The sequence below is a fragment of a genome, unplaced genomic scaffold (genome assembly GCF_019419815.1).
Source record: "Pyrus x bretschneideri cultivar Hongxiangsu unplaced genomic scaffold, Pyrus_bretschneideri_v1 Contig8, whole genome shotgun sequence".
Classification (NCBI taxonomy): domain Eukaryota; kingdom Viridiplantae; phylum Streptophyta; class Magnoliopsida; order Rosales; family Rosaceae; genus Pyrus; species Pyrus x bretschneideri.
In genome coordinates this window covers 7,637,167-7,662,467 of record NW_025999820.1, presented here as the reverse complement: position 1 = coordinate 7,662,467, position 25,301 = coordinate 7,637,167, and the positions used below count along the sequence as shown (strand labels likewise).

At 37.0% G+C, this 25,301-nt stretch overlaps 2 protein-coding genes and 1 pseudogene across 2 annotated transcripts; all 3 read right to left on the bottom strand.

Annotated features, from left to right (window-relative positions):
- Positions 1-1,301: 1,301 nt before the first annotated feature.
- LOC125473213 lies at positions 1,302-4,859 on the bottom strand (annotated as a pseudogene).
- Positions 4,860-7,089: 2,230 nt separating this feature from the next.
- LOC125473233 (thioredoxin domain-containing protein PLP3A-like) lies at positions 7,090-13,187 on the bottom strand. Its single transcript, XM_048575805.1, has 7 exons — positions 12,872-13,187; positions 12,716-12,763; positions 12,469-12,611; positions 12,317-12,389; positions 7,749-7,810; positions 7,401-7,498; positions 7,090-7,329 (listed from the first exon to the last, which is right to left on the bottom strand). The coding sequence occupies exons 1-7, from the start codon at positions 13,028-13,030 to the stop codon at positions 7,223-7,225; spliced, it is 690 nt and encodes a 229-aa protein (XP_048431762.1). The 5' UTR covers positions 13,031-13,187; the 3' UTR covers positions 7,090-7,222.
- A 744-nt stretch (positions 13,188-13,931) lies between these two features.
- On the bottom strand, positions 13,932-17,289 carry LOC125473160 (disease resistance RPP13-like protein 4). Its single transcript, XM_048575591.1, has 2 exons — positions 17,159-17,289; positions 13,932-16,648 (listed from the first exon to the last, which is right to left on the bottom strand). The coding sequence occupies exon 2, from the start codon at positions 16,635-16,637 to the stop codon at positions 14,091-14,093; it is 2,547 nt and encodes an 848-aa protein (XP_048431548.1). The 5' UTR covers positions 16,638-16,648; positions 17,159-17,289; the 3' UTR covers positions 13,932-14,090.
- Between the last annotated feature and the right edge of the window lie 8,012 nt (positions 17,290-25,301).

Here is a 25,301-nt window from a genome sequence, read left to right as displayed (position 1 = left end):
GGTACATTTTATAATGTTAAGTTCCATAAGTTTGGTCATATCTTAAATTTTTTATTTTACTATTATTAATGAGAGTGTAAGAGTTTGAAATTATTATAAAAATTTAAGGAAGGACGGAGTTTTAAATCGGGACGCATGGATAAAAATCCAACCCTCTATTTATTAGCATATGGGACCACGTGTGACAGCGCCTCCTTGCTGTTATATGGCTTTGCCACTGGGGTAACATATACTTAACTACAATGGTATTATTAAGAGTTATGCACCACAAGAGCAACATTAACATAATACACGAGCGGTTTGTGTAATCTGACCTCTAAGGAAACATATTTAACCCATTTGATTTTTGAAATCAATGCTAATAACCATCGCGAGAATTTTGTGATACTGATCATATCGCACTCTTATCGTCTTAATGATTCATGATTTACATGTAAATAAAAAAGAATATGATGTATTAATATTGTAATTTTTGATGTATAATTATATGTGTAGGGTATATTAAAGTTAAAAATGTTACTCTTACCACATATTTGTGTTGGCTGACCCAACCTATTAGAGAGATGTTGTACAAATAGGTAGTACGTACAACGTTACTCTATTAAACCCTTTTGCTTTTGGTGGACTTGGCTGAGCCAAACCAAATGGCTAAAAGCCTAAAACTAAAGGGCAGCAGTCCAACTTGAAGAAATGGTAAAGATTGTGAGAAGAGTGTTGCCTTTGCTTTCCCTACAATTCAATAATCTCACTCTCTCGTGTGAATCTTTCAAAGAAACATTCCCCAAACGCACACTTCCTCCGCCGCCCTCCCCCACCTCTCAAGCAACCGGCACAGCCACGTGGAGATGCGGTAGCTGCCAGGCCGGTTCCTTTGCTGAGTTTTGCTTATCTTGCTTGGTGGGACCCGCATGAGCAAGCCCTATTCTGTTATCCATCTAGATTCTAATAATCTAAAGAGAAGTAGCTCAACTCTCACTTGCTTCCCAACAAGCAAATCACAAAGTCTTTGTCTACATGATATCATATCGTGCGTAATGCACCCAAACGAACCCAGCTGGGTTTGTACCAAACAATCAATACTTACATCAACAACTCTCGCCGACAAGATTGGAACTCAGTACCGACTCCAGCAAAATAGAGATTGAATGTCCGTTAAAATTAGGTTGTCTACAACATGATCAGATCATGCATGCACCCAAAATCCAGTTGGGTTTGTACCAAACCCTAAATAGTTTTTCAAACAACTATCCTCCATCCATGAGTTTTGAACGCATGATTCTTTTAACAAAATAGAGATTGAGTGCCGCTAGGCCAATATTCATTGCCTATTGGAAACTTATATTGAAAAAATAAAGATATTTACATAAATTATAATAGTTAAAAGTGATAAACTTGCAAACTATGCACATGGCCAAAACTTTGTGCATTCATAATGCATGTGGTAAGAGTTTGATGGAACAGTAAGTAGAGTACAGGGACGCATTTGGGTGGGGGGTTTTGATAGCCAAAACATATCTTCTTCTGTGTCTAACATTCTTCACCAGATATTGAACTGCATTACAGCCCAAAACATATTAGAAATGTTAAAAACTCCACCTAAAAGTCGAATAAGTGATGTTTTCGCTTTGGTTGCTTACCATTTTCTTCTTCATGTTCTTCCTCTTCTTCTTTTTGTCAAGAGAGCCCAAGAGTTCCTCCTCAAGAGCCTAAACAAGAAGACAATTCAAATGAGGATCATACACATCTAACGTTAATACTACCCTGCTAGTGATTGATGTAAATGACAGATTTTTACTTTCCTATTGGATTCTGTTTCATGATTTATAGAGGAACTTATAGAAACCCTACCTGCTTTGTTGCCATAAGTTCTTTCTCCAAGGCACCAACCCGGCCTAGAGCAGTATTCAGCATTTCCTCCTTCTGAGCTGGCACGGCTGCTGGTTTCATGTTCAAAACAGTCATTCTCTCTTCCAACTCAGCCATGCGTTTCATGACAGTCATGAGATCTGAGCCGGAGATGGCAGCGTGTGAAGAGCCCTGGCCTTTGACCATTGTGTCACCGTCGCAGACAGTGCTGGAGTAGAAGGTGGAGTCAGTGAGCCTCTTTGGCATGCTACGTGTTAATCTGACCATGGTGACAATGCCCATAAGAAACGTCAGAATAGCAGCCATAATCTGAGAGCCGAACCCTTCAGGAAGTTTGCAAGCGTCGTTCCTGGCGAAACAATCTCCTGCTGCAAGTAAAGGAAACTCAGACCCTACGGACTATCTTAGAGCTAGAAAAGGAAAGGAAACACAATATACAAGGTCACCTAAATTCTTAGATGATTTAGCGTTTGAGAGGGCAAATTTAACATTCCCCGTCGCCATTGGCCAACTTGAATCCACAGATTTACCAACCATCGAGGCACTGTCCTTGCGGCTGAAAGATGCTTCGAGAGTTTTGGCTAGGGATACCTGCGAAAATTATTTCAGAGGAAGTTAGAACTGTCGCGACAAGAGAGGAGGGAAACTTCAGCTACAAGGTACGCAGATAACAAGTATATGTGTGTCTATGCTTAGAAACATATAAATGAAAAAAGGAAAGCTCTCAGTGTATGAGACAATTGCTCGGTTGAAAATTAAATTGAACTTGGAAGTTTTTTGCACTTACTTCTTCATGGAAGCGAGAAAGTGCATGATTAAGTTTAGGAGTGGAAGGGCCAATGTTTAGAGCTGCACCGAGTCCCTGGGAAGATTATATGATCAAGGTATAGATGACATTTACGTTTTCAAAATCATGCGACTGAGAATTTTGAGATGATCTCATGTCCGAAATGTGACAATCCAAAAAACTTGTCAACTAGGGGCAGGTTTATAAGGAAAAAGAAAAGCAGAAGATACGTTCAAGTAAGACCTACTTGAAGTCCAGGTTTTCTTGAACATTTATGAATGCCGTTTTGAACCATCTGCAAGTACATAAATCGATACTTATGAATTCTAATTAAATTAGAAGTTAAAATAAGCATAGAAGTAATGATGCATAAAGGAAAAAAAAAGAAGAAAGAAACAGGACGGTCTTTATCTACCTTCACGATCTCAGGTTGTTTCCAGGGTCCCTTGTCCGAACGCATACAGCCTCCTTGATCAGCACAAGTACATGTACCTCCTAAAAACTTGGGCAATTCGCTGGAGCAAAGTCAAGCCAGAATATGTACATCAAAATAAACGAACTGATGAAGCAGCTTATATGGTGGTGAAGATCCTAAAAAGTCTGCCTCGTTTTGAACAAACTTACCTAGCATCAATTATTTCAAGCAACTAGCTCTGATACTTGTTGCCAAGGACCTGGAGGATGATAGTTTTCCCCGATTAATGTAGCCCTGACGAAAACAAGCACTTTTAGCATCAAAATTTATATACTCACATTAATCTTTGCTGTAGTCTTCGGGTCAAGGAACGACTTCACGCTGTTCCACAACATTCTAAAGCCAGAACCAGCGTTGATGATAAACATGCGATTCAAGGTCTGCGGTAAAAACAATAATTTATGTGGCATCATATTTCTGCCATCGACAAAAAATGTTCTGAAGTCCCGAAATTTATAGACCAAAAGATGTTAAGGCAGTACCTCAGGATAATTGTCACCATCAATCTTCTGAAGGCGAGTAATAAGTTCCCTGGCAGCTTTGTTGAAATTCTTAAATCCCTGAGGCATTACAGTATGTTTAAAAAAAATATTTAACTTGCATATAACTTCAAGCAAATTTAGAAGGAAAAAAGGCTTTTCTTGCACCAGCATATGCAAACTGCGTAAAACACGTATGCCTCTCAAGATTCATTGAAGTAATATCCCTTATAGTTGAAATCTTAGCACATCTTAGGAACAATTATAAACAATATACCAGCTTTTCCCTTGTTTTTCCATTGGCGATTCTAGTTTTTAGTTTTTCAAATCATTTGCTGAGTATAAGTAGCGGTTATGGTTATCACATACCACTCCTTGCACATCGAGGATGGTTGTACTTTGATCAATGTTCTTCTTTGCTGCAATTGAACAAGCTGGAAACTTAACCGCAAATGTCCTTTCAAACTCCTGCACATGGTACTTGAGATAGCGGTCCATAGTTGTGGCTTGCATCAGCTTGGTCGCATCTACTAGGCCTAGTCTCTCGATGTACACAGGTCGTCCTTCCTTGTCTATGCCATGATGTCCTTGGGGGTAGTATTGCAAGACTTCATCGAGTTCCTTGAAGTCAAAGTCCTAGAAGAAAAGATAGATACATGAGTAACTAGATTGATGGACAAATATAAACAAAAGAAATTCTGCTCTTTACTAAAAGAAAACAAACATAAAAATTGAACGGAAAGATGTAAAATGAAATAATTAGCAAACTTCAAAAGCCTAAGAACCTATTTCTGCAGAGAATACCTCCATGATTGTGTCAGTACCAAATGCCTTCCTCCACTCGAGCATGTCAGACCACATTTTCTTGGTTTTGTCGACATCAAATTTCCTGGCCTTCAAGAATCTGTCTTCCAATGGTTCAGTTAGATTGAATAAGAATGAAGTATCTATCATAAAAACCATCGACGACAAAAACTTCTAGTGGAACAAGAAGAGGAAGAAACCTGAGCATCTTATGATAATCATCGTGCTTGAAAGGAAGAAGCTCCTCCAATATAAGAGCCTGCCGCAGTGAGTCAACAGCCTGTATCTCCTCTAAGTCATGCACATCCTCAATGTCGATAGACAAGACTTTACTACTGCTTGTTCTACCCCTTATTGAAATAGAATTTCTGAACCTAACAGAGGCATTCATTGCTTTCTTCTTCAACAACCCGACTTTAGTCTTTCTATCTTCCTCAGAGATTTCAGCATCAGATACTGAAAATTACACAACATAAGAGATTCATATCTATGCGCATCAAACGTGAGGCATTCTAATATGCAAAGATTTATAAGTCTACCTATCAGTGCATTAAATTCCAAGGCTTTTTGTTCATTCCAACATCCCAAGGTTCCTTTAAAGTGGCAATGCGCATTACAAATTCAAGACAAGTCCTCACGTTTGAAGCATACAGTTATCAAGATGTGAAAATACGTTGATTCTAAATGAAATATTACCTGGTAGAGGTCCAGACATGGTGTTACTTGTGAGGAAAATGGTGTATACTTGTCCGAAAACTTTGCGAAAGTAGTAGCTGAAGGGCAGAAGAAGAATCAAGCACTCATATCACAATTCACAGATGCAGACCCAGAAGCAAAACCCTGCCCAAATGCCTGCAATTACAGTCCCACTTGTAACCAAATGCAGCTTAAAAAAAAAGAAACAACCAAACCGAAAAGGGAAATCGTCTAAAATGATCAGAAATTAAAACCCAATTGCAAAATAAGATATCGACGACATTGTGACCAAATAATAATGACATACTGAAAAACTGATTATTTTGCAATTGGAATTTGAAAAAAATGATCGTTTTGGCAATTTCCCAACCAGAAAGGCAAATTACTTCCAAGTAAATTTTGGCAGTAACAAAAATGAGAAAACTTAATGGAAATCCAATATAACAAAATGCTTGCATTTACATTCTCACTCACAAAATCACAACCACAATGCAGCCTAAACTAAAATTTGAAAAAACAACGAAAGATAAAATTAATTCAATAAAATTGTGCGGTACTTAAGACAGAAAGAGGCCGAGCCTTGGCCCAACGAAAATGTTGCTCTTTTGTGACCGAAAGATCATGAGTTCGAGTCGTGGAAACAACTTTTTTGCAAAGCAAACAGCCTTGTTGGTTTGGGTCGCCAATTTAGTAAAAAAGACAGAAAAACAAAATGGAATTAATAGAATTACTGATTTCATTACCTCTGTCCTCTGGTGAACACAGTGTTTGGGGGGCGGGGGGAGTCCCAGAAAAAAAAAATAAATGGGGTTTTGGGGGGAGAGAGAAAACGATGGATACAAATATCCTGAATCCTAGCTGGGATTTGAGAGTTCTTAGAAAATGGCGGAGAGACAGTGAGGCAGACATGTTTGGAAGACAGACAGAAGAAAATTAGTAAATCTTGTTTTCTTTTTTTAAGGTTTCGATTCAGTTCAGAGCTTGATGTTTGACGAGGTCTCGACACAAGGCGAAACGCAAGGCACCTCCACTCAAATTTAAATAACGTATCTTTGATTTTCCCGGTAAAACTGTATTGCCTTCATGTCATGCATGGTTTTGTTTTCATTTTAATAAAATCTCGAAGGTACGAGAACAATTTTATTAACAATAATCATGAAACAATATAGGGCATGTAATTTGATCATGGCTTACTAATATCGGGTTCGTTTAGAAATGCTACTTTGAAAAACATGCTTAGAAGCACTTCCATCGTAATACGTTGACAAATTTAATAAAAATTCAAAAAACACTTGAAATATTTCTTGAAAGAAACATTTGGCAAATGCTTTCTTATAAAGCACGACCAGATGCTTTTCTAACCCAGAAGCATTTTAACTATTCATGTTAAATATTATGAGAATCGGTTTTGGTTATCTAAAATCACTTCTAAAATAACGCAATATCAATAAAATCAGAGGCACCTCAAACCAACAAAAAACAAACCAAAACAAAGAAGAGTAATGCAGCAAAATAAGAGTGTTTCAGCTAACTGGATTAGAGAGAGATACACATTGTGTATTTGTTGTCCTTTTTCTTCACCTGCTGCCTTCTTTTATTTTTGGGGATAAGAAGTTAGAAACCAACGTCCTCCCATTATATAGCGCTCCAGCAGACTCCTCTGGGTGTTTATACAGAACGGTAGATTTTCAAATCTACGTATTTGGGATTTGATGGAAGAAAAATCTTGAGATTTGGATTACCTAGTTAAATCTCAGGACCGGCTAACATTTACCATTTACCAAGGAGAAGAACTTGCATATAAACGGCGTATATATCAAGTAAGGTTCATCTCAAACTGAAGGTTTAGCAATAAAATCGTATTTCCATGCAATTGTTAAACTATGCTAGCGTAGTTTGTTCACGAGAAATTAACGTGTGGTGCACGATTTAAGAAAGAGGATTGGTTACAGTGACTGACTTGACATAAATAACAAAATGAATGCCTAGAAGAAGATATTTCCACTGCAAATGCGTTCCACAAAAAGAGAAAACAAAATCGATCCCAATCATATGGTAACATAAATTAGAAGTCACAACAAGTGTACAACGCATTTGAAAACTCAGGATCCGGTTTCAGTCTGAATCCGAATCAAGATTCGCAGACGATCTTACTGTCCTACGACCGCCTTCAAGATATCCATCATCTTCATCATCGTCTTCTTTCTTCTCACTAATTATACCTGTTAAATTGGCAGTTTAGAGACTCCGCAACAGGATGTGAATTGGAAAACACACTTGACAAAGCCATTACCTTTCTTGATTAATGCAACCTCGAGCGCCCTTGTGCTGAAATCATCTCTCGTTCCCACTTCTTGAAATCCAACCAACCTATCCACAGCAACTCCTTTTCTGCAAACGCCAAGCCCTTGAATCCGTAAATAATTTCAATGAAGATCCAAGTGTATGATGAAATTAGCATGACGGATTTCACATGCTCTTGTGGCAAATTCAAATAATTGCGCTATTACTATATTTCCAGCTTTCGTTGCTCAATTGCCTTTTCATACAACAGCGAAATGGTGCATGCTGGTAAGCCTCTTTAATGCTCGAAATGAACATGGATACAGAATTACAATAATTAATAGAGAGATTGCCTGACCTGAAGAGTATGACACAAGGTAAAGTTTTGATTCCCAGCTTGGTGACGAAGAACGGCGCATTCTGCAGTTCATCATCAAATACTCAATTCCCAATTCTAAACCCTTTACAAACTAAGCGACCAAAAAACGGAAGGTTGCAATCAAGAAAGCTCAATCCGAGTAAACACGAAAAGTTGCATCAACTATAACAACACAAAATGGGGGAATGAAGTTCACACTGTTGACAAACAATTTGAGTACACAACTCTTATATAATTGCTGGAAAGACGAACCAAGCAAACAAATTACTTGTATTAAAAAATTACAACACACAAACTCTCAAAGACAAAATTTAGAAGTTATGACAGTCTCACTTTCTAGAGACAACACTCTAGTCTAGAACACTCACCCTCTTACTTCTCACTTGCTTTCTTCTTTTCTTAATTCGTTACATAACTAGACACACTTATTTATAAGTGAGTTTTCTGACTTAAACCATTGCCCACCGACTTGGGGTTTTGCTAATGACCACACAAATTTTAGCTTCTAGGTCATTCTAGCAAACAATATTATAGCTAGAACTTTCTAGCTTGCTAATCAAATATATACGCTCCACCGACATAACCTGCTAGAATTATCTAGCATATTCAATATGCATCCACCGCCATTTCCATTGATAGAATTATCTAGCAAAATCTTATGCATTCTAGAACACCAAGGACTTCCATGATAGGCTAGGCTTAATGGGCTAGCGTTGATCTTTAACACTCCCCCTCAACACCAGCTCATTCTTTTCTCCATGCTGAGTTGATGACGAAACTTTTCGAACTTGCCGGTACTCAAACCTTTTTGTGAACAAGTTTGCAACTTTTGTCTCTCTTAATTAGCCACATCTCAATTTCTTCTAAAACTCTCTCTGATAAAATATGTATCTCCACATGCTTAGTTCTCACATGAAAAACCGGACTTCCCGCTAAACAAATTGCTGATTGATTGTCGCAATATAATGACACTTCATAATCCACACATATCATTCATTAGTTGCTTCAATCATTTAATTTCCTGAGCTGCCACTGCTGCTGCCCTATACTTTGCTTCCATGGTTGACAAAGATACTGTTGGCTGTCTCTTATTGCACCACGAAACTACTCCAGAACCAATTCTGAAGGCATACCTAGTGGTTGATCTCCTGCAAAATCTGCGTCACAATAGCCAACCAACTTACAGTCTTCTCTTTTTTTTGTACACGAGACCATAGTCAGTTGTGTTCTTTACATATGTCAATATTCGTCAAACCGCTTCTAGACAAGGCTTCCTTAAATTTTGCATTTACAACTCATCACACCAATTGCATAAGAAATGTCAGGTGGATCAAACTTTTGCAACAAATCTTTTGCATACTTTGTTGACATAGAAATATCCCTTCTTGTGTGCGATCAACCTTTAGTCCAAGAAAGTGCTTGAGTTGTTCAAGTTCTTTCATCTTGAACCGAATTGACAAATTCTCCTTTGTTCAACAAATTTCTGCCTCGTCATCACCAGTGATGATTAGGTCATCTAGGCACACCAGTACGATAGCTAACTTTCTTCCATTAGCTTTAACGAATAAGCTGGAATCTGCATTTGTCACAGAGTAACCACTTTGTGTGAGAAATTCTGCAATCTTACCATACCACGCCCTTGGTGTTTGTTTCAGACTGTAGAGTGTTTTCCTCAGCCAACCATCATGGAAGTCTCTTGGTGTTCTAGAAGATTCATGCATAAGATTTTGCTAGATAATTCTAGCAATAGAAATGGCGGTGCACGCGTATTGGATATGCTAGATAATTCTAGTAGGTTATGTCAGTGGAGCATGCATATTTGATTAGCAAGCTAGAAAGTTCTAGCTATAATATAAAATAGGTTTGTTTGTTACAATGACCTAGAAGCTAGCAACTTGTGTGGCCACTAGCAAAGTCCCAAGTCGGTGGACAATGGCTTAGGTCGGCAAACTCACCTATAAATAGGTGTGTGTTGTGTAACGAATTAAGAAAAGAAGAAAGTAAGAAGAGAAGCAAGCGAGAAGTAAGAAGAGTGTGAGTTCTAAAGTATGTCTCTAGAAACTGAAAGAGTGTCATAACTTCAAATTGTGTCTTGAGAGTTTGTGTTATTTTTTTAATACAAGTAATTTGTTTACTTGTTTTTTCTCTCCAATACTTATATTAGAGTTGTGTACTCTAATATTTCTCAACAGGTATAAGAGCGGTAAGATCAAGGACCGACTCTGTTAAAGCTTTCGAGAATCATAAGAAGTTTAGTAATTCGCAATATTGTTGACTAATCTTGTTCGGCGTATCAAAGTTTTGCCAGCACGATGGGTAATCTTCAAGTTGTTGGAGGAATCAAGAAATTGAACTATAAAAATTACAACACATGAGTGACATGTATGGAGTCTTACCATCAAGACCAAGATCTTTGGAAGGTCGTAGGCGGTAATGAAGTTACCCAGCCTAAAGAAGACACCAGAGGCACTTTGCGGAAGTGGAAGATCAAGGCAGAGAAGGCCGTATTCACCCTAAAACCCACAATTGAAGAGGATATGTTGAAGCACATACGAAAAGCTAAAACACCGGAAGAAGCATGGGATACCTTCGTCACTCTTTTCAAAGAGGAACAATACAAGACTACAGCTTCTTGAGAATGAGTTGTTATCGGTGGCCTAAAGGAATATGACTATTTCCTAGTATTTCCACAAGGTAAAGTCTAATGCTGTGAAAATTTTGAATTAGATCCTACTATTGCCATTGTGGAATCCAGGATAAAAAGAATAATTATCCATAGGTTGAGACCTGAATACCAAGGCTTTGTTGCCCCTGCACAAGGATGGCCGACCCAACCATCACTTGTTAAGTTTGAAAATTTGCCTGCCGATCAAGATGCTTTGGCGAAGCAAATGGGAGGGGTCTTGTCAAGAGGTGAGGAAGAAGCAATCTACACCAACAAAAGTGAAGGAAGCTTTAAGCAACATGCTGGTGGTGGATCTAAAAGAAATGATGACATGGCGAAAGGTCATCAAGGAGGTGAAAGTTCTTAGCAGAGGGAGCTCCAAAATATCACGGCAACCGTGGTCAGCCCCTGAATAATAAAAGGTTTCAGGGAAAGTGCTTAAACTATGGAAAGAAGGGCCACCCGGCGAAGAATTGCTGGTTTAAATGGCATGCAAAGAGCAATGCTGCTACTTCCAGACCAAAGGAGAATAGTGAAGCATCGTTCACTATGGAGGACCAGGAGTTAGCACAACAACAAATCCATAATCGATTGACCACAACAATGATTGGATCGTCGATTCAGGCTTTTCAAATCACACGATAGATGATAAAGAGAAGTTGCATAATCTGACTAAGTACAAGGGAGGCCGCTTGGTGGTGACAACCATCGACTCAAGGTTACCGACTGCTTATATCGGTAAGACGGTAATTGTGTCCTGGTACAACACTAACCAGGTGCTGCTTCAAGACGTTTACCGTGTTCTAGGTAAGAAGAAAAATCTGCTTTCAGTGCCACAGTTGACATCACTAGGAAATTATGTCTTGTTTGGTCCACAAGATGTGAAGGTGTATCGACACCTCAAGATCTCAGGGACGGCAACTGCAGTCAGTCTATGTAATGTCAATAGAAATTGCATACGTAGACAAGACAAGGAAGAACGAGACAACAGATTTATGGCACATAAGATTGATCATGTTAGCTATCACAAGCTAAATGTGATGATGAAGTCAATGCTTAAGGGGCTACCTCAGCTTGACGTCAGAACAGTCACAGTTTGTGCAAGATGTCAGTATGGTAAAACTCATCAACTACCATACGAGGAGTCAAAGTTCAAAGGAAAAGAACTGTTCAGAGCTAGTTTTCTACGATGTGTTTGGGCCTGTCAATCGACCATCGACAAGTGGGATGCAGTACATGGTGACGTTCATTGATCACTTCTCCAAGTACATGTGGGTTTTCTTCATGTAAGAAAACTTAGACAAATTTTCAAAGTTCAAAGAGTTTAGGGAGACAATCGAAGAAGAAGTGGGAAAGAAGATCTGTTGCCTACACACATATAATGGAGGAGAATATACCTTGAATGAGTTTTTCTACGAGAATGTAGAATACGCCACCAGTTCACATGTGCCAACACACCACAACAAATTGGTGTAGCAAAAAGGAAGAACTGACATCTTGCAGAGATATGTCGGAGTACGCTACATGGGAAAAATGTACCATAAAGGTTTAGGGATGAAGCCACGAGAACTACCGCTCATGTGATCAACAAGCTTCCTCAACCAAGGTTAGAATTTGTTTTGCCCTTTAAGAAACTGTGAGATATGAAACCTATAGGTAGCTACTTTCAAGTATTTAGTTGCGTGTGCTGCGTTTGTTCCTAGTCATCTACGTAGCAAGTTAGACAAGAAGGCAGTCAGATGCATCTTTGTGGGATATGACAACCAAAGAAAAAGATAAAAATGTTGTAATATTTTGTGAGTGTAACACAAGTAATTTGTTTACTTGTTTGTCGCTCCAACACTTATATTGTGTAATCTAATTTTTCTCAACACACACCAACCTCAGCATCCAGCTTGATGAACTTAGAATCCACATGCTTCAAGGCAAGCGTCTTCAAATGCTTATCCATTATCCTAGAAACAACCAAGCAAAGTAAGTTCGAAACACACTCACTAATTCATGTCATAATTTTCCAGACCAAAATGCACTTACCTGCATCTGTAGAACTCCCGGTGATAAAAATGGCAGATGACCTTTTCGGTTCCGGTAACTTCACCCAAAAAATCCCCCTCAGTTATATCCCTGTACTCTCCATGTCCTTTCCTCTTCAAAGCTTCTCGCTTCTCAGCTTCTTTCTATTCATTCCAAAATTCAAAAATTTAAACCAAACCCTCCAAACAAAAACACAAATCCAAGAACCTCACATCCCCAAATCAATCAAACACGAAAAAAATCGAACCTTTAAAGCATTAATCCGATCCGCGTGCAGTTTTTCAAGCTCCGGATCCTACCCATCCAAAATAATCACACAAATCATCGCCTTGCAAATTGGGAACTCGAAATGTACATGAAAGATGCAGAATTGAATCAAATCGAATCTAAACTCGGAACTTACATCCATCAACTCGTCAAGGTCGACCTCCTGGTTGGCGGAGCTCGTGGCGGCCGCCTTCTCGTTGGAGAGCAATTCCTTTTGGTAATTGCGGGCCGCTGCGGCCATTACATTTCCAAAGGCTAGATTTTGGAGAGTGGATTTCACTGAATCGGGATCCATGATTCCTAGAAATTGGAAATTCTTTGAATTTGGAAGTGGATTGTACTGTGCTTCAGTGATCGATGGAGAATTACAGATCTAGAGTTAAGGGTTTAATTCAAGCGCGAACCACCACTGAGTGGAGGTTTTGGTTCTGGAGAAGAAGACTCTTGATCAAAAAGGCTTGGTGTTCGGGTGAGAGTATATATGATTGGGCCTGGGCCCAAATAATACCATTTTCAATGCATCATTCCCTAATGTTTAGGTTTTCTAGATTGCACCTACAATTCAATCAAAACACCCAATTTCGCTTACCAACCAACCCTTTTTGAAGAAAATTTTCCTACTTTTAATGCTTGTTGGTGGCTATTTTTAAAAAGGTTAAAAGCGTTCTCTGTCAATTAAAAATACATCTAGAATTGTTTGGCAGAAAAGTTCTAGTGAGCCATAAAGGCACTTACAAATTTTTTATTTTTTTTAAAAACGCGTATATTTTTAATAAATTCTTAACGTGAATCTAGTAAAAGATGCAAGAGGCACTTATGAGCATATATATATATGTTTAGTACTCGTTTGGAAGCGCTTTTAAAATGACTGAAAACGCTTTTGGTGAAATGTTTATGGAACTAATCCTTAGTAAAAATATAAGTGAATATTAGAAAAGCACTTGAAGTTATGTACACTTCAAGTGCTTTCGGAATCCAAAAATATTTTTTCAAAAAACGCTTCATTTAAAAGCATTTCCAAAAAAGACCTATGAAACAAATCTCAAATAAGCCATTACCCATACGGCTGATATCCTTGTAAATTGATCGCTCGTTGTCTTTGAGTTGATGTCCTTGAGGTGCCTCGTCGTAAATGCGAGAGTATTTATAATCTTTGAGGTCAAGTTCCGTCGTAGATAAAAGAGAAACCATGAAGATGAACAGAAAACCAAACGATTTACACAATGTAACAAATGAACGATGACATCAACGCAACATATAACACGAAGATATGTTCATAGCCTCATATGATTATTCACAAGAAGGAAAACTGAACTGAACATTTACTAGAATTCCAACAATGGCACATGAAGTTTTCATGTTTTCGTTTCTTCCTTCCAGACACCACCTCTAAACCCGACATCCTCAATCGGAAAAGACACCAACTCCGGACACCAACTTACAATTACAACTCTTAACGCCGGCATAACTTGTCCAACCCTAGCCCATTCTTCGTGGAAATCCGAAAGAGATTCCAACATTAAGCCCTCAATTTTCCAAACAGCATTGTCATTAAGCCCCCAAAACCTTTCATTCATCTTCTCAAGATTGCCCGATGATATCGAAAGGTACCTCAAAATAGGAAGCGAGATGGGATTGAGCCAGACTGGACTAATCTGTCCGGGATAAAACTTTAGACTCAGCTCATGGAGCTGCTGAGGAGGGAACAACTTGTCAAGCTTGGTGACGAGATCATCATTGTTGTGACTATCGAAACAACTTATTGACAGATGCTGCAGTTCTTGTAGATTTATCAACACATTGACCTCAGTATCTCCAATCTCATCGGAGCAGGTTAGTTGAAGCCCGAGTGTCCTAAGTCGAATTAAATTTCTGATCTCGCCGATCCTGCAACCTTCCAACTGGCTTGATTTGGCGGGTTTGAATCCTGATAACACTTCAAGATTTGAAAGCCTTCCCAAGCCTTTAGGTAGATATTTGAGCGAACCGCAATTGCTTATGTCTAAAACCCTTAACTTCTTGAATGTCACAATGCAGGGAGGCAATGCCTTTAAGTTTTGACAGTAGCTGACATCCAATATCTGAAGGTTGTTAAGCTTTTCGAGAGAAGGCGGGAGTTGAACCAATGGATGCGTGTTGCTTAAGTTAAGGTAAGTTAGGTGCTGCAAAAATCCAATCTGATGTAAAAGACTAGAGAGAGGCATACTGAAGATTGACCTCGAAATATCCATTGTGCGAAGGTATCTAGACTTGCAAAATTTCTTTGCAGTGTGTGAAGCAATCTTGTTCACTTCACCGGTCTTAGTTGTAGACAACAATGCTCTCAACTTATGATTGTCCTTCTGAAGCATACTACCTGTAATGCCCAAATGGCGGCAATTTCTATCATCCGGTCTGAAAAATGCATCATCTTCCGCCATTTTTATCACCACATCGCGTACCATGTCATGAATTTTACACGTGGAGATTGTTCCATGATAAGTCTTGTTGATCACTTCTAGCAAACATCGATTTGTTAGCCCTGAGAAGCAATCTTCCCCTGCTGCAATTGCTGATCTACCACTTCTCAAAGGAATAAAACCTTCTCCAAGCCACCAATGGACCAACTGGTCTTTGGCTATGATGCAATCCTCCGGGTAAAGTGACAAGCAGAGGAAGCATGACTTCAAGTAAGATGGAAGTTCATCGTAACTCAATTGTAGAGAAGCCATAACCGAGTTATCATTTTCTGCTAACTCATCACGAAAATGGTCTGCAATTCGCCTCCACTCATGATAGCGCGATGGTTTACAAAGCATTATTCCTCCAACCGCCTTGATTGCTAGTGGAAGGCCCTTACACTTCTCAACAATCTCCTTTCCAACATTTTCTAGCTCTGGATACATACACTCACCTCCATTTGCCGCAAATGCAATCTTCCGAAAGAGCAGCCAACTATCATCTTCGCTGAGGCATTTGGGCCAATGTGATCTTGCTTCCTTCACTCCCATCTTCTGTGCAACCTTCTCTATCCTCGTAGTAATGATGACACTACTTCCATTTCCTTTTGGCAATGCTTCATAAATTCTAAGCCACCAAGCAACATCCAAGCTCCACACATCATCCATCACAATCAAATACCTCTTGCCTAAAAGATATTCATTTATCTTCTTCAATAATTCACCCTTGTCGTCTCCTACACTAGCATCTCCCAAGTTCCGTAAAATACTTCTCATGATTTGTTCTTCATCGAATTTTTGAGAAACCGATACCCATATTCTTCTTTCGAAGCGCTCCTCAATTTTCCTGTCATTAAATACTTTTTGAGCAATAGTAGTCTTGCCAAGTCCACCCATTCCCACAACTCCAATGGCTAGTATGCCCTTGTCAGCTTCAAATAACCATTGTTTGATCTTACTCGCATCACCTTCCAAACCAACGACCTGCGTATGATCATACACAGGACCGCTCCATCTAGGCAATAGGTCATTTTGTGCATCCAATGGCTCCACTTGATTCAAAAGTGGAACTCCAAGGTACGACATAATGTTCTGCTTAATATTACCAATTTTTTGGTTGATTTCTGCAAGGCTCTTTCCGGTTTGATATTGGAATGGAATTTTCGAAGGGTAGATGCACATGAAACAACCACTCGAAAGCGGACCATCATCTCTCGAGTCAAGTTGACAATCTGCTAGTATGTCTTCGGCTTCATAAATCAATTCTCGCAAAGTCGCCATGATGCTGCGAACGGTCTTGTTCTTCCTCTTGAGCCGCTCTGCATCTTTGAGAAAGCTTTGCATTAGTTGGAGTTCGGATTGTAACGTTTCGAATTGGCCCCTGAATTCACTAAAAATTCGGCTCTCCTCCGACAGAGCTCCTAGCAGCTTCTCCAAGAACACAGTTACTACTGCATCCACCATCTTGCAGAAATCTAATAAGATTAAAAGAAAAATATGTCATGAATTTTGAACATTTGAGAATATACAATCTTGCAACTTAGTAGATTATCAATCATATTTTACAGTTCTTTTTCCTAACATCAATTGCCTCCTTAACACTAACAGTTTCCAATCCCCTTATACATTTGAACAACAACCACTTGGTAAAACCTATGAAAATTAGGCTTGTTTGATGGCTATTTCAACTTTCAATTAACTTTTCTGAAAGAAAGAAAAAACGAAATGGTTATCAAACGGCCATTTAGAAAGAGAATTCAATTGCACTAGCGAATTATAATGCAAGAAGAAGAAATTGTAATGTTAAATCAAGGAAATCAAAAGTTGCATCAATTGGGTTTTATTCACTTTGTTAATATTCTCTGCAGACCATAAGATTACTACTAATCAGAGCAAAATCAAGGCAATAAATGAATAATTAAAAATAATGAAGCAAAATCCAAGAGTTAATTATTAACAAAACTTAGGATCAAAGAGGAACTTACAACTCAAGTTCTGAACAATCCTTTGTGATTCTATCTGTTTATGACAACTTGATGCTGCAATCCTTTGTGCTTCTATGATCTGCTTAACAGGTTCAAGTTCAACAACGAATTTTACAAAACTATCCTCGTTAGGTAGACCAGCTATCCGTGGGTTTCGAATTTCAGAAGGGCAAGATGGTAATTCCGTTCAACAGTCCTTGTTAACGCGTAAAGACCCAAAGTCAACTCTTCATGTTTGATGAAGCTTCTTGGTGCCTTACTTGTAGACCAAAGTCAAAGTCTCCGTTTGCAATGTATTTTGCCAACTCAATGGGGACATTATAGGGAGGGAATTTCCTTACTCTCCATCCCTCTTGCCTCCTTAGTTCTTCTAACATTATGAGGATTTTCTACTCTACCCTTGTGACGGGATACATTAAAATTATTAGAATGGTAGAGTAGAAAATTCCGTCACAAGGGTAGAGTAGAAAATCCTTATGAGGATAGTTTTGTAAAACTCGATAATTTTGATAAGAGTGATGTTTTGAACCCAAGAGTGATGTTTTGATAATTTTGATAGTTTTGTAAAATTTTGATAAAAATCGAACCTATATTCATAAGGATTTTCTACTCTACCCTTATGAGGATTTTTCACTCTAATAAATTTGATGCCCCCAATTTTTTTAGGCTAGATAAAATACATACATATACATATATATATAATTTGTCATATAAAAATCGAACCTATATATTTATTATGTCACATAAAGGGCACATATCAAACTAAGAACATTTAGCAATTTCATTCTTCTTCTTTTTTTTTTTTTTTTTTCCTCGAGTTAAGATGCCTCATGACCTTTTGATATAACCAAAAACAGTGCATGAGCAAGATCTTGTCACGAGTGAGGCCGAACAGGGCCGGTCCAGGCCCAATGCGAGCTAGACGACCGTTTGGCCCTAAAAGAATTGGGAGTATCAAAATTATTAGTGATATATTCATATATGTTTTCATAAGAGTATAAATTTTTTAAATTTGATTAAATAACAAATAAATTTAACTAGAAGAGGTGGTTTTTGTTGTTGGAAATTAATTAGTAGGTCTTGGGTTCAAAACATCATGCGTGTTTATTTACTTTCTAATTTTTACAAAATTTCTTTTATTAAGGTATAAATATATAAAATTTGGCTAAATGTTCAAAAAGTTTGACCATAAGCGGTGGTTATTTTGTTAAAATTAATAAGGAGGTCTTGTGTTCGAAACACGGTATGTTTTTTAATTTCCAACTTTAACAAATTTCTTTTCATAAGAGTTTAAATTTATGAAATTTGGCTAAATTATTAAGATGCTTAATCAGAAACAATGTTTTTTTTTTTGTTTAAAATTAACGAGAGGTCCTAAGTTCGAAATGCTATATGCATGTTTATTTTTTTCAATTTCACTTATCATCTATTTACTTGTAATCCCGGGGTTTTTTGGTTCCCTTCTCTTGGCACAAATTAAATTAATTTTTCTGTATTTCTAAAATATTGAGTTTGAAGTGGTTTTCTAAATATAATTTTATCGAAGTCATATGTGTGAAAACAAATAATTTTCCTTATATGAAGTTAGGGCATATTTTTTAGCGTAGCCCTGGACCTCAAAAATATCAGGACCGGCCGAATTAACCATGATCAGGGTGCTTGTGAGAGTCTGAGGTCAACAAAGGTAACCGAAAACTATCCGAATAGAACTAGTTATTCTCTGCCCTAGCCCAGCTCATGTTATTTCAACGAGTTCTCACTATCCTGATCATCAACCTGAAAGCGATACGTTTCCAGCATTTTTGCTTCTCGTTCAATAGTTTCAGTTTTATTAGTCCCTTCAACCTTTCTCATTCACAAACCTCTGCAGCGTCAGTTCCCTATCGAGTATCAACCCTTCATATTCTCCGCAAAGACGATGCCGATTGCCGTTGTGAATATGCAAGGTAGTTCGATGAAGCAGAGAAAATCAAGGAAACAAGGAAAGTGCAGTGTTTTGACAGTAATGAAAGAGATAAAGATACTTCAAATCGACGTCAATGGCAAAAAATGGTTTTTATAGAGGGAAAATGGTTTCAAAATCCAAAGGCGCAAGCAGTTTTTTCAATGCTTGGCACCTTGAACATCTGCAAAAAGTAAGCGAGGTGCCATCTTCTAATAGTCTTGTAAGTACACAATAGTTTAAAGATTTAAAACAAAACAATTTAGAGCTGTTATTGGTACTCTAAAAAAGTTATCATGCATGCAAACATGATTTAACCAAGGTTGCTTGAGCATTATGCTCCACCTTTACACTCAAGTTTGAATCTCCCTTCTCATATTTTAGATAAATTTAATGTAATTATCGTATCGTTTGTCAAAAAGTCATAAGCAAAAATAAAAGAGAGAATATACTTAAGAACCCAAAACCAGCTGAAAAATGTCCTTGGAGTACACTATCCAGACCAATTTACAGGAACTGAAGAGTACATCTAGATCAATTAATGTAACACTTTTTATTCAATTGCAAATTATTGTGTAGTTTTGTTGTGCAGTGGAGAAAATCTGTTAATCTAAACAAGATAGAACAAGTAGCTTACACACACATTTGGTATAATTGTTCACCTATTCTACACACAAGGAACCACACGTTTTATGTCGATGTCAAAAAATGGATCGACAATACCAACATCATTAAACCACAGGGGCTGGAAGAGTTAACGGCAAGTTCAGGACAATAAACGGGTATGGGTCGGGTTTGGATATTTGAAAAAAAAATCTGAGTCGGATATAAAGCGATGATGGTATTTTTATTTCCCAACCAATGCGATCCGATTATGTATGTATATTAATATAATTTTTATAAATTAGCATGCAATAAATACATAGAAAAGTATGCGGTTTCACTTTTAAACATAAATTTAGGGTTGTAGTCTTCAACCCTAATCATATCCCCTGTATAATGCATCTACACTAGTTCGTGTCAAAACTTTTATGAAGACAATTTTATTTTAGGGTCCCTCAGATATAATTTCATGCAACATTTATTTCCTTGACAAAAACTTATCTCATTTTAAACATTCAAATAAAACCCAAATTTGAAGTAGACCGCCATGTAAACAAATAAATACCTATTATTTTCAAATTATTTACAATTGCGCCACAACACTCTAATTATGTTAATGAATTTAATTATCCACCATAATTGTGGTAAATAAGTGCCCTATTATTATAAAATTATCTACTTTATACTTCTCTTACCATCATATGTTTCATTTCTTTTATTTGTTTGACAATCATTGTAGGTAAATTACTTTACATGTATTTATTAGGCACATTTTGTTAAAATTATATATATGCGTGCAAATAATTTATCTATATTTTTATGTAAAATAATATGTAATTAATTAATTTTGAATCAATTGGCTAAAAACATTTATTTATTTTGTAGGTAAACTATTTGTCATGTGATAATACATATATACTAGCCACATTTTGTTATTATTACATAGAGTGTGCAATCAATCGACATTCTTTTATTTTGTAGGTAAATTATTTGCATGTAGGTAAATTGTTTTATATATATATATATATATATATATATATTTTTTTTTTTTTTACAAAATATTGGTATTTAATTAATTTTGAATAAAAAATATTTATTTATTTTGTAGGTAAATTATTTTGCACGTGTTATTACATAATTTACTAGGAACTTATATTGTTATTATATATATGTTGTGCAAAATAATTTACCTATGTTATATTTAAAATATTGATAATTTTGGATAAAATAACTTTTTGATATTTGTAGGATATACTAATTTACTTGTTAGCATCATGAGAAAACAAATATATAAGGACCAATGGTATCATGTAAATTTTTGTTATTAAATGCATAGGAATAATGACATTTAAATTTTTTTCCAAATCCCCATAAGGTATTTGAAGACAAATAATGTAAAATAAAATGTAGATAATAAGTGAGAGACCCAAAGTAAGTGTTATTAGGGGTAATTTAGACATATACAAATTTTGCCAAGTCAAACTTAATTATGGATATTGCTTAGTTGGAGCCTAGTCATTGAGTTTTTGTTAGAAAAACTTACCATGATGGGTTTTAGTTAAACAAAATTGAATTCTAAGGGGTGTAATCATATTTTTTGTTTATTTTATGATGTCATGGGCAGATCATGTTTGGTTTTAAGTTACTCATGTTTTGATGTTGCCCAACTCTGCAAGTGGGTTGCGTGCATGCAAGACATAAAACCTAACACATCTCTCTCTCATTTTAGATGTAGAGAACAACTTGTATGAATGTCCCGTCTTAATAATACATAGACATGTATAAACTCGTATCATGCAATTTGTTTCTCTCGCTCCAACTCACAATTCCCATCTCGAAAACATAGTCAAAATTCAAACCACTGTGGTACAGCATGTACCTATTCTTCACGTGAATGAAAATATTTTTGGACAACATATTAGGCAAGATATTTTGTTTAGACACTGAAATTTGTATGCTCGTACTCTCTGTATGTCTTGCCATTTTTGATTGTGTACTTTACTAAGAATGAATACCAATTCAAACTTTGATCTGCATCTCTCTGAAACTTTCTAAGAACAGAGACAGAAGAAAGATCTCACTGCTTGGACACTAAGCTACCTCCAAGAATTAAAATATAAATTTCAAAATTTAAATGTATAATTTGATAAACTTCTCCACAAGATACCTTTCTGTAAGATGAAGACAATGTTTTCCCTCAACAATCCCAAAGAAATGCCCACAACGGTGTCGTCTTTGTTCTCAGCCTACGCCTCCTTCGCCGGATCCATGATGCTGGTCCGTTCCATTGCCAGAGACCTCTTTGTAAAAGTATAAACATGAGATAAGATGATCGGGCATTAGCTATTCAAATCCAATAAGGATAAGAAAGTCTTATATGAAGATGAATATCAGTTCTTGTCAATAAAGGATTTTATTGCAGTAGGAAACTGATATAGGAAAACATAAGTTGTTTCCCATAAGGATTTTAATAGGGAATCCACATGCTAATATGAGAAGGATATGTGTATATATATATGGCATTCTCTCCTCTCACAGGTGCGGGCTCTTGTTGGAACTAAGTCCTATTCTTGGTTAGAGTAAAAGCATCCTGACAAAGAGAAGAAGAGTTGCTGCGTTTGGATTAACAGTGAACATCCGTGGCTGCTTCCAATGGAAATTCTTCAGGTTAGTATGTTTCACTTTATAAGGATTAGTGTTCTGTGTTTTGATCTTGGTTGTGGTTTATGTAACTGAATCTGATTGCTGGAATAAGTTTAACATGTGGTATCAGAGCCTGGGGTTCATGTTCATAAATTCGATCAATAAAATCGAACAGAATAAAAAAAAAAAAAACCCCATTCTTCAGGTTTCGAAATTGGTTTCAGACCTAAAACTGAGCATAAGGAAAACGGTGCGTTTAAATAAAATATGATTGCTTGATGCCCCTCAGTTACGACTCTTCAAAACTTATCGGGTTTGGGGTTTTATGAACCAGAGTTACGACTCTTCGTTCTTCCTCTTCCTTTCTGGAAATCAATTTTACTATTCTGAGTGTTTCATGATGGTCAAACCTAATCTTAAGTTCGAATATATCTATGATAAATGCTTCCGCTGCGGGATATTGATGCTTGTTCTTCAGGTCAGGTTATCGAAACTGAAATTAAAATTGAAAGTCAAGTTCAGTTGTTTTTTTATTCTGTGGGTATACCATGATTTGAATAACATATGTTGATATTTTCTTGTTATTTGAAACTGTTGATTGTATGATCATCTGTGGAAGAAAGCCGTTTTAAGGCTTAGGTCTTCTTCAGAACTAAACCAATGCACTGAGTTGTGTATACGACAAATTCTTCAGTAATGGAATGATTGTCCCAGACTACATAATTTTAGTCCTGAGCATTCAGAAGGGAATCTTTTATTCTATATATACTTATCAGCTTTTGTTGTTATAGTTATGTATATGGATAATTGATTATGATGACATGATGTGCAATTGACTGAGAATAGAAATCAGGAACCTAAAAGTTCGTATTGTGATTTCATTTTATTCTTCAGTGTCTGCAATATCAATGAAGACCCTCAATTTGGCCAACATCCCAATCCTCACAGGCGGGGGAAATTACAAGAAGTGGAGAAGGGATATTAGTTTGTTATTGACTCTGAATGAGTTTGATATAGCAATTGACAACCCCAAACCTATTATTAATGATCAGAGCACCAGAGCTGAAAAGGCTGATTATGAGAGATGGACAAGAGCCAATAAGGTGGCACTGTCCATTCTAGAGAGTGGCATGACTGATACTATTCGAGGAGGAATTAAGAAACATGATGTGGCTGCTGACTATCTGAATGCCATATAGAAGAAATTTCAAGAATCTGTAAAAGCTGAAGTAAGTCAGTATATGTCTCTATTGACTACTTACAAGATGGAGGGTACTGGCTCCATCAGGGATCATATAATGAAGATGACCGATGCTGCAGAAAGACTCAATACAATGGACATAAATATTGGTGAGAAGCAGCTAGTATTCATGATCCTTCAAGCACTCCCCAACAGATATAGCCAATTGAAGATTTCTTATAACACTCAAGATAAAAACTAGGATGTTGACCAATTGATTGCACAATGTATGCAAGAAGAAGCTCGTCAAAAACAAGAAAGAAGCAAAGAGATTGAGGATATCAACTTTGTGCAGATAGCAAATGAGAAGAAGCTGTTCAACAACAGAGGCTATTCTGGTTCTGGTAAGAATTCTAAACCATTTAAGAATTCTAATAAGTTCAGTAATTCTGCTAAAGTAGTTGACTCCCCTAGAAAGTCTAATAAGTTCAAGGCTAAACCTAAAGATGTGTCTAAGCTTAAATGTTTTTGGTGCAAAACTAAGGGCCATTTAAAAGTCAACTGTGAAATTTTCAAAGATTATGTGAAGAGTAAAGAAAAGGAACAAGTACTTGTATGCGTTGAATCAAACCTTTGTGAAGTACCTGTTGATTCTTGGTGGTTTGATACTGGATGCTCAGTACATATAACTAACTCTTTAAATGGTTTTCAAAAACAAAAGGAAATTGGTGATACTTTATACAATGTTTATGTAGGGGAAGGGACTAGGGTTGCAGTTCATTCAATAGGGATTGTGAATTTAAAGTTAACTTCTGGTTTTGTTTTAAAATTAAAAGACGTGCTCTATGTGCCAAAGATGAGAAGAAACTTAATTTCTGCCTCTGAAATTGTCAAAGACGGTCTTGCTTTCCTTGCTGATGATGAGTGTTTGAAAATCTTTAAAAAGAACTGTCTAAATTCTGTTTTAGGTACTGCCCTTCTATTAGACAATCTGTGGAGTTTAGAATGTTCAATAGAGTCAAATAATCACTCAATTTTGAATGTTGGTTTCAAAAGGACGCTAGGAACTGACACTTCTTATATTCTCTGGCATAAGAGGCTAGGGCACATTTCTAAAGAAAGAATAATGAAACTTTCAAAGGTAGAATTGATTCCAAAATTAGATTTTACTTCTGGAAATGAGTGTGTTGACTGTTTAAAAGGCAAAATGACTAATTTCAGAAAAATGGATGCTAAGAGAAGTCAAGGGCTATTAGAGATCATACACACTGACATTTGTGGTCCTTTCCCAGTCAAAACAATTTGTGGTCATAGGTATTTTATCAACTTCATTGATGATTTTTCTAGGCTCGGTTATACTTTTCTTATTACAGAGAAATCAGAAGCCCTTAGTTGTTTTGTCAAATATAGAACAGAAGTAGAAAAACAGTTAGGGAAGGTCATAAAAATTGTTAGATCAGATAGGGGAGGTGAATACTTTGGCAGGTACACTGAATCTGGGCAACAAAAGGGTCAATTTGCGCTCTATCTCGAGAAGAATGGGATTGTGGCACAGTACACTACACCTGGAATGCCTCAACAGAATGGTGTCTCTGAAAGAAGAAACAGGACCCTCATTGGTATGGTGAGAAGTATGATGTCAAGATCAAAATTGCCAGGATTTCTGTGGGGAGAAGCTTTGAAAATAGCTAATCATATATTGAATCAAGTTCCAAGCACGGCAGTGTCTACCACACCTTATGAGTTATGGCATGGGAGAGTTCCCAGTTTTACTT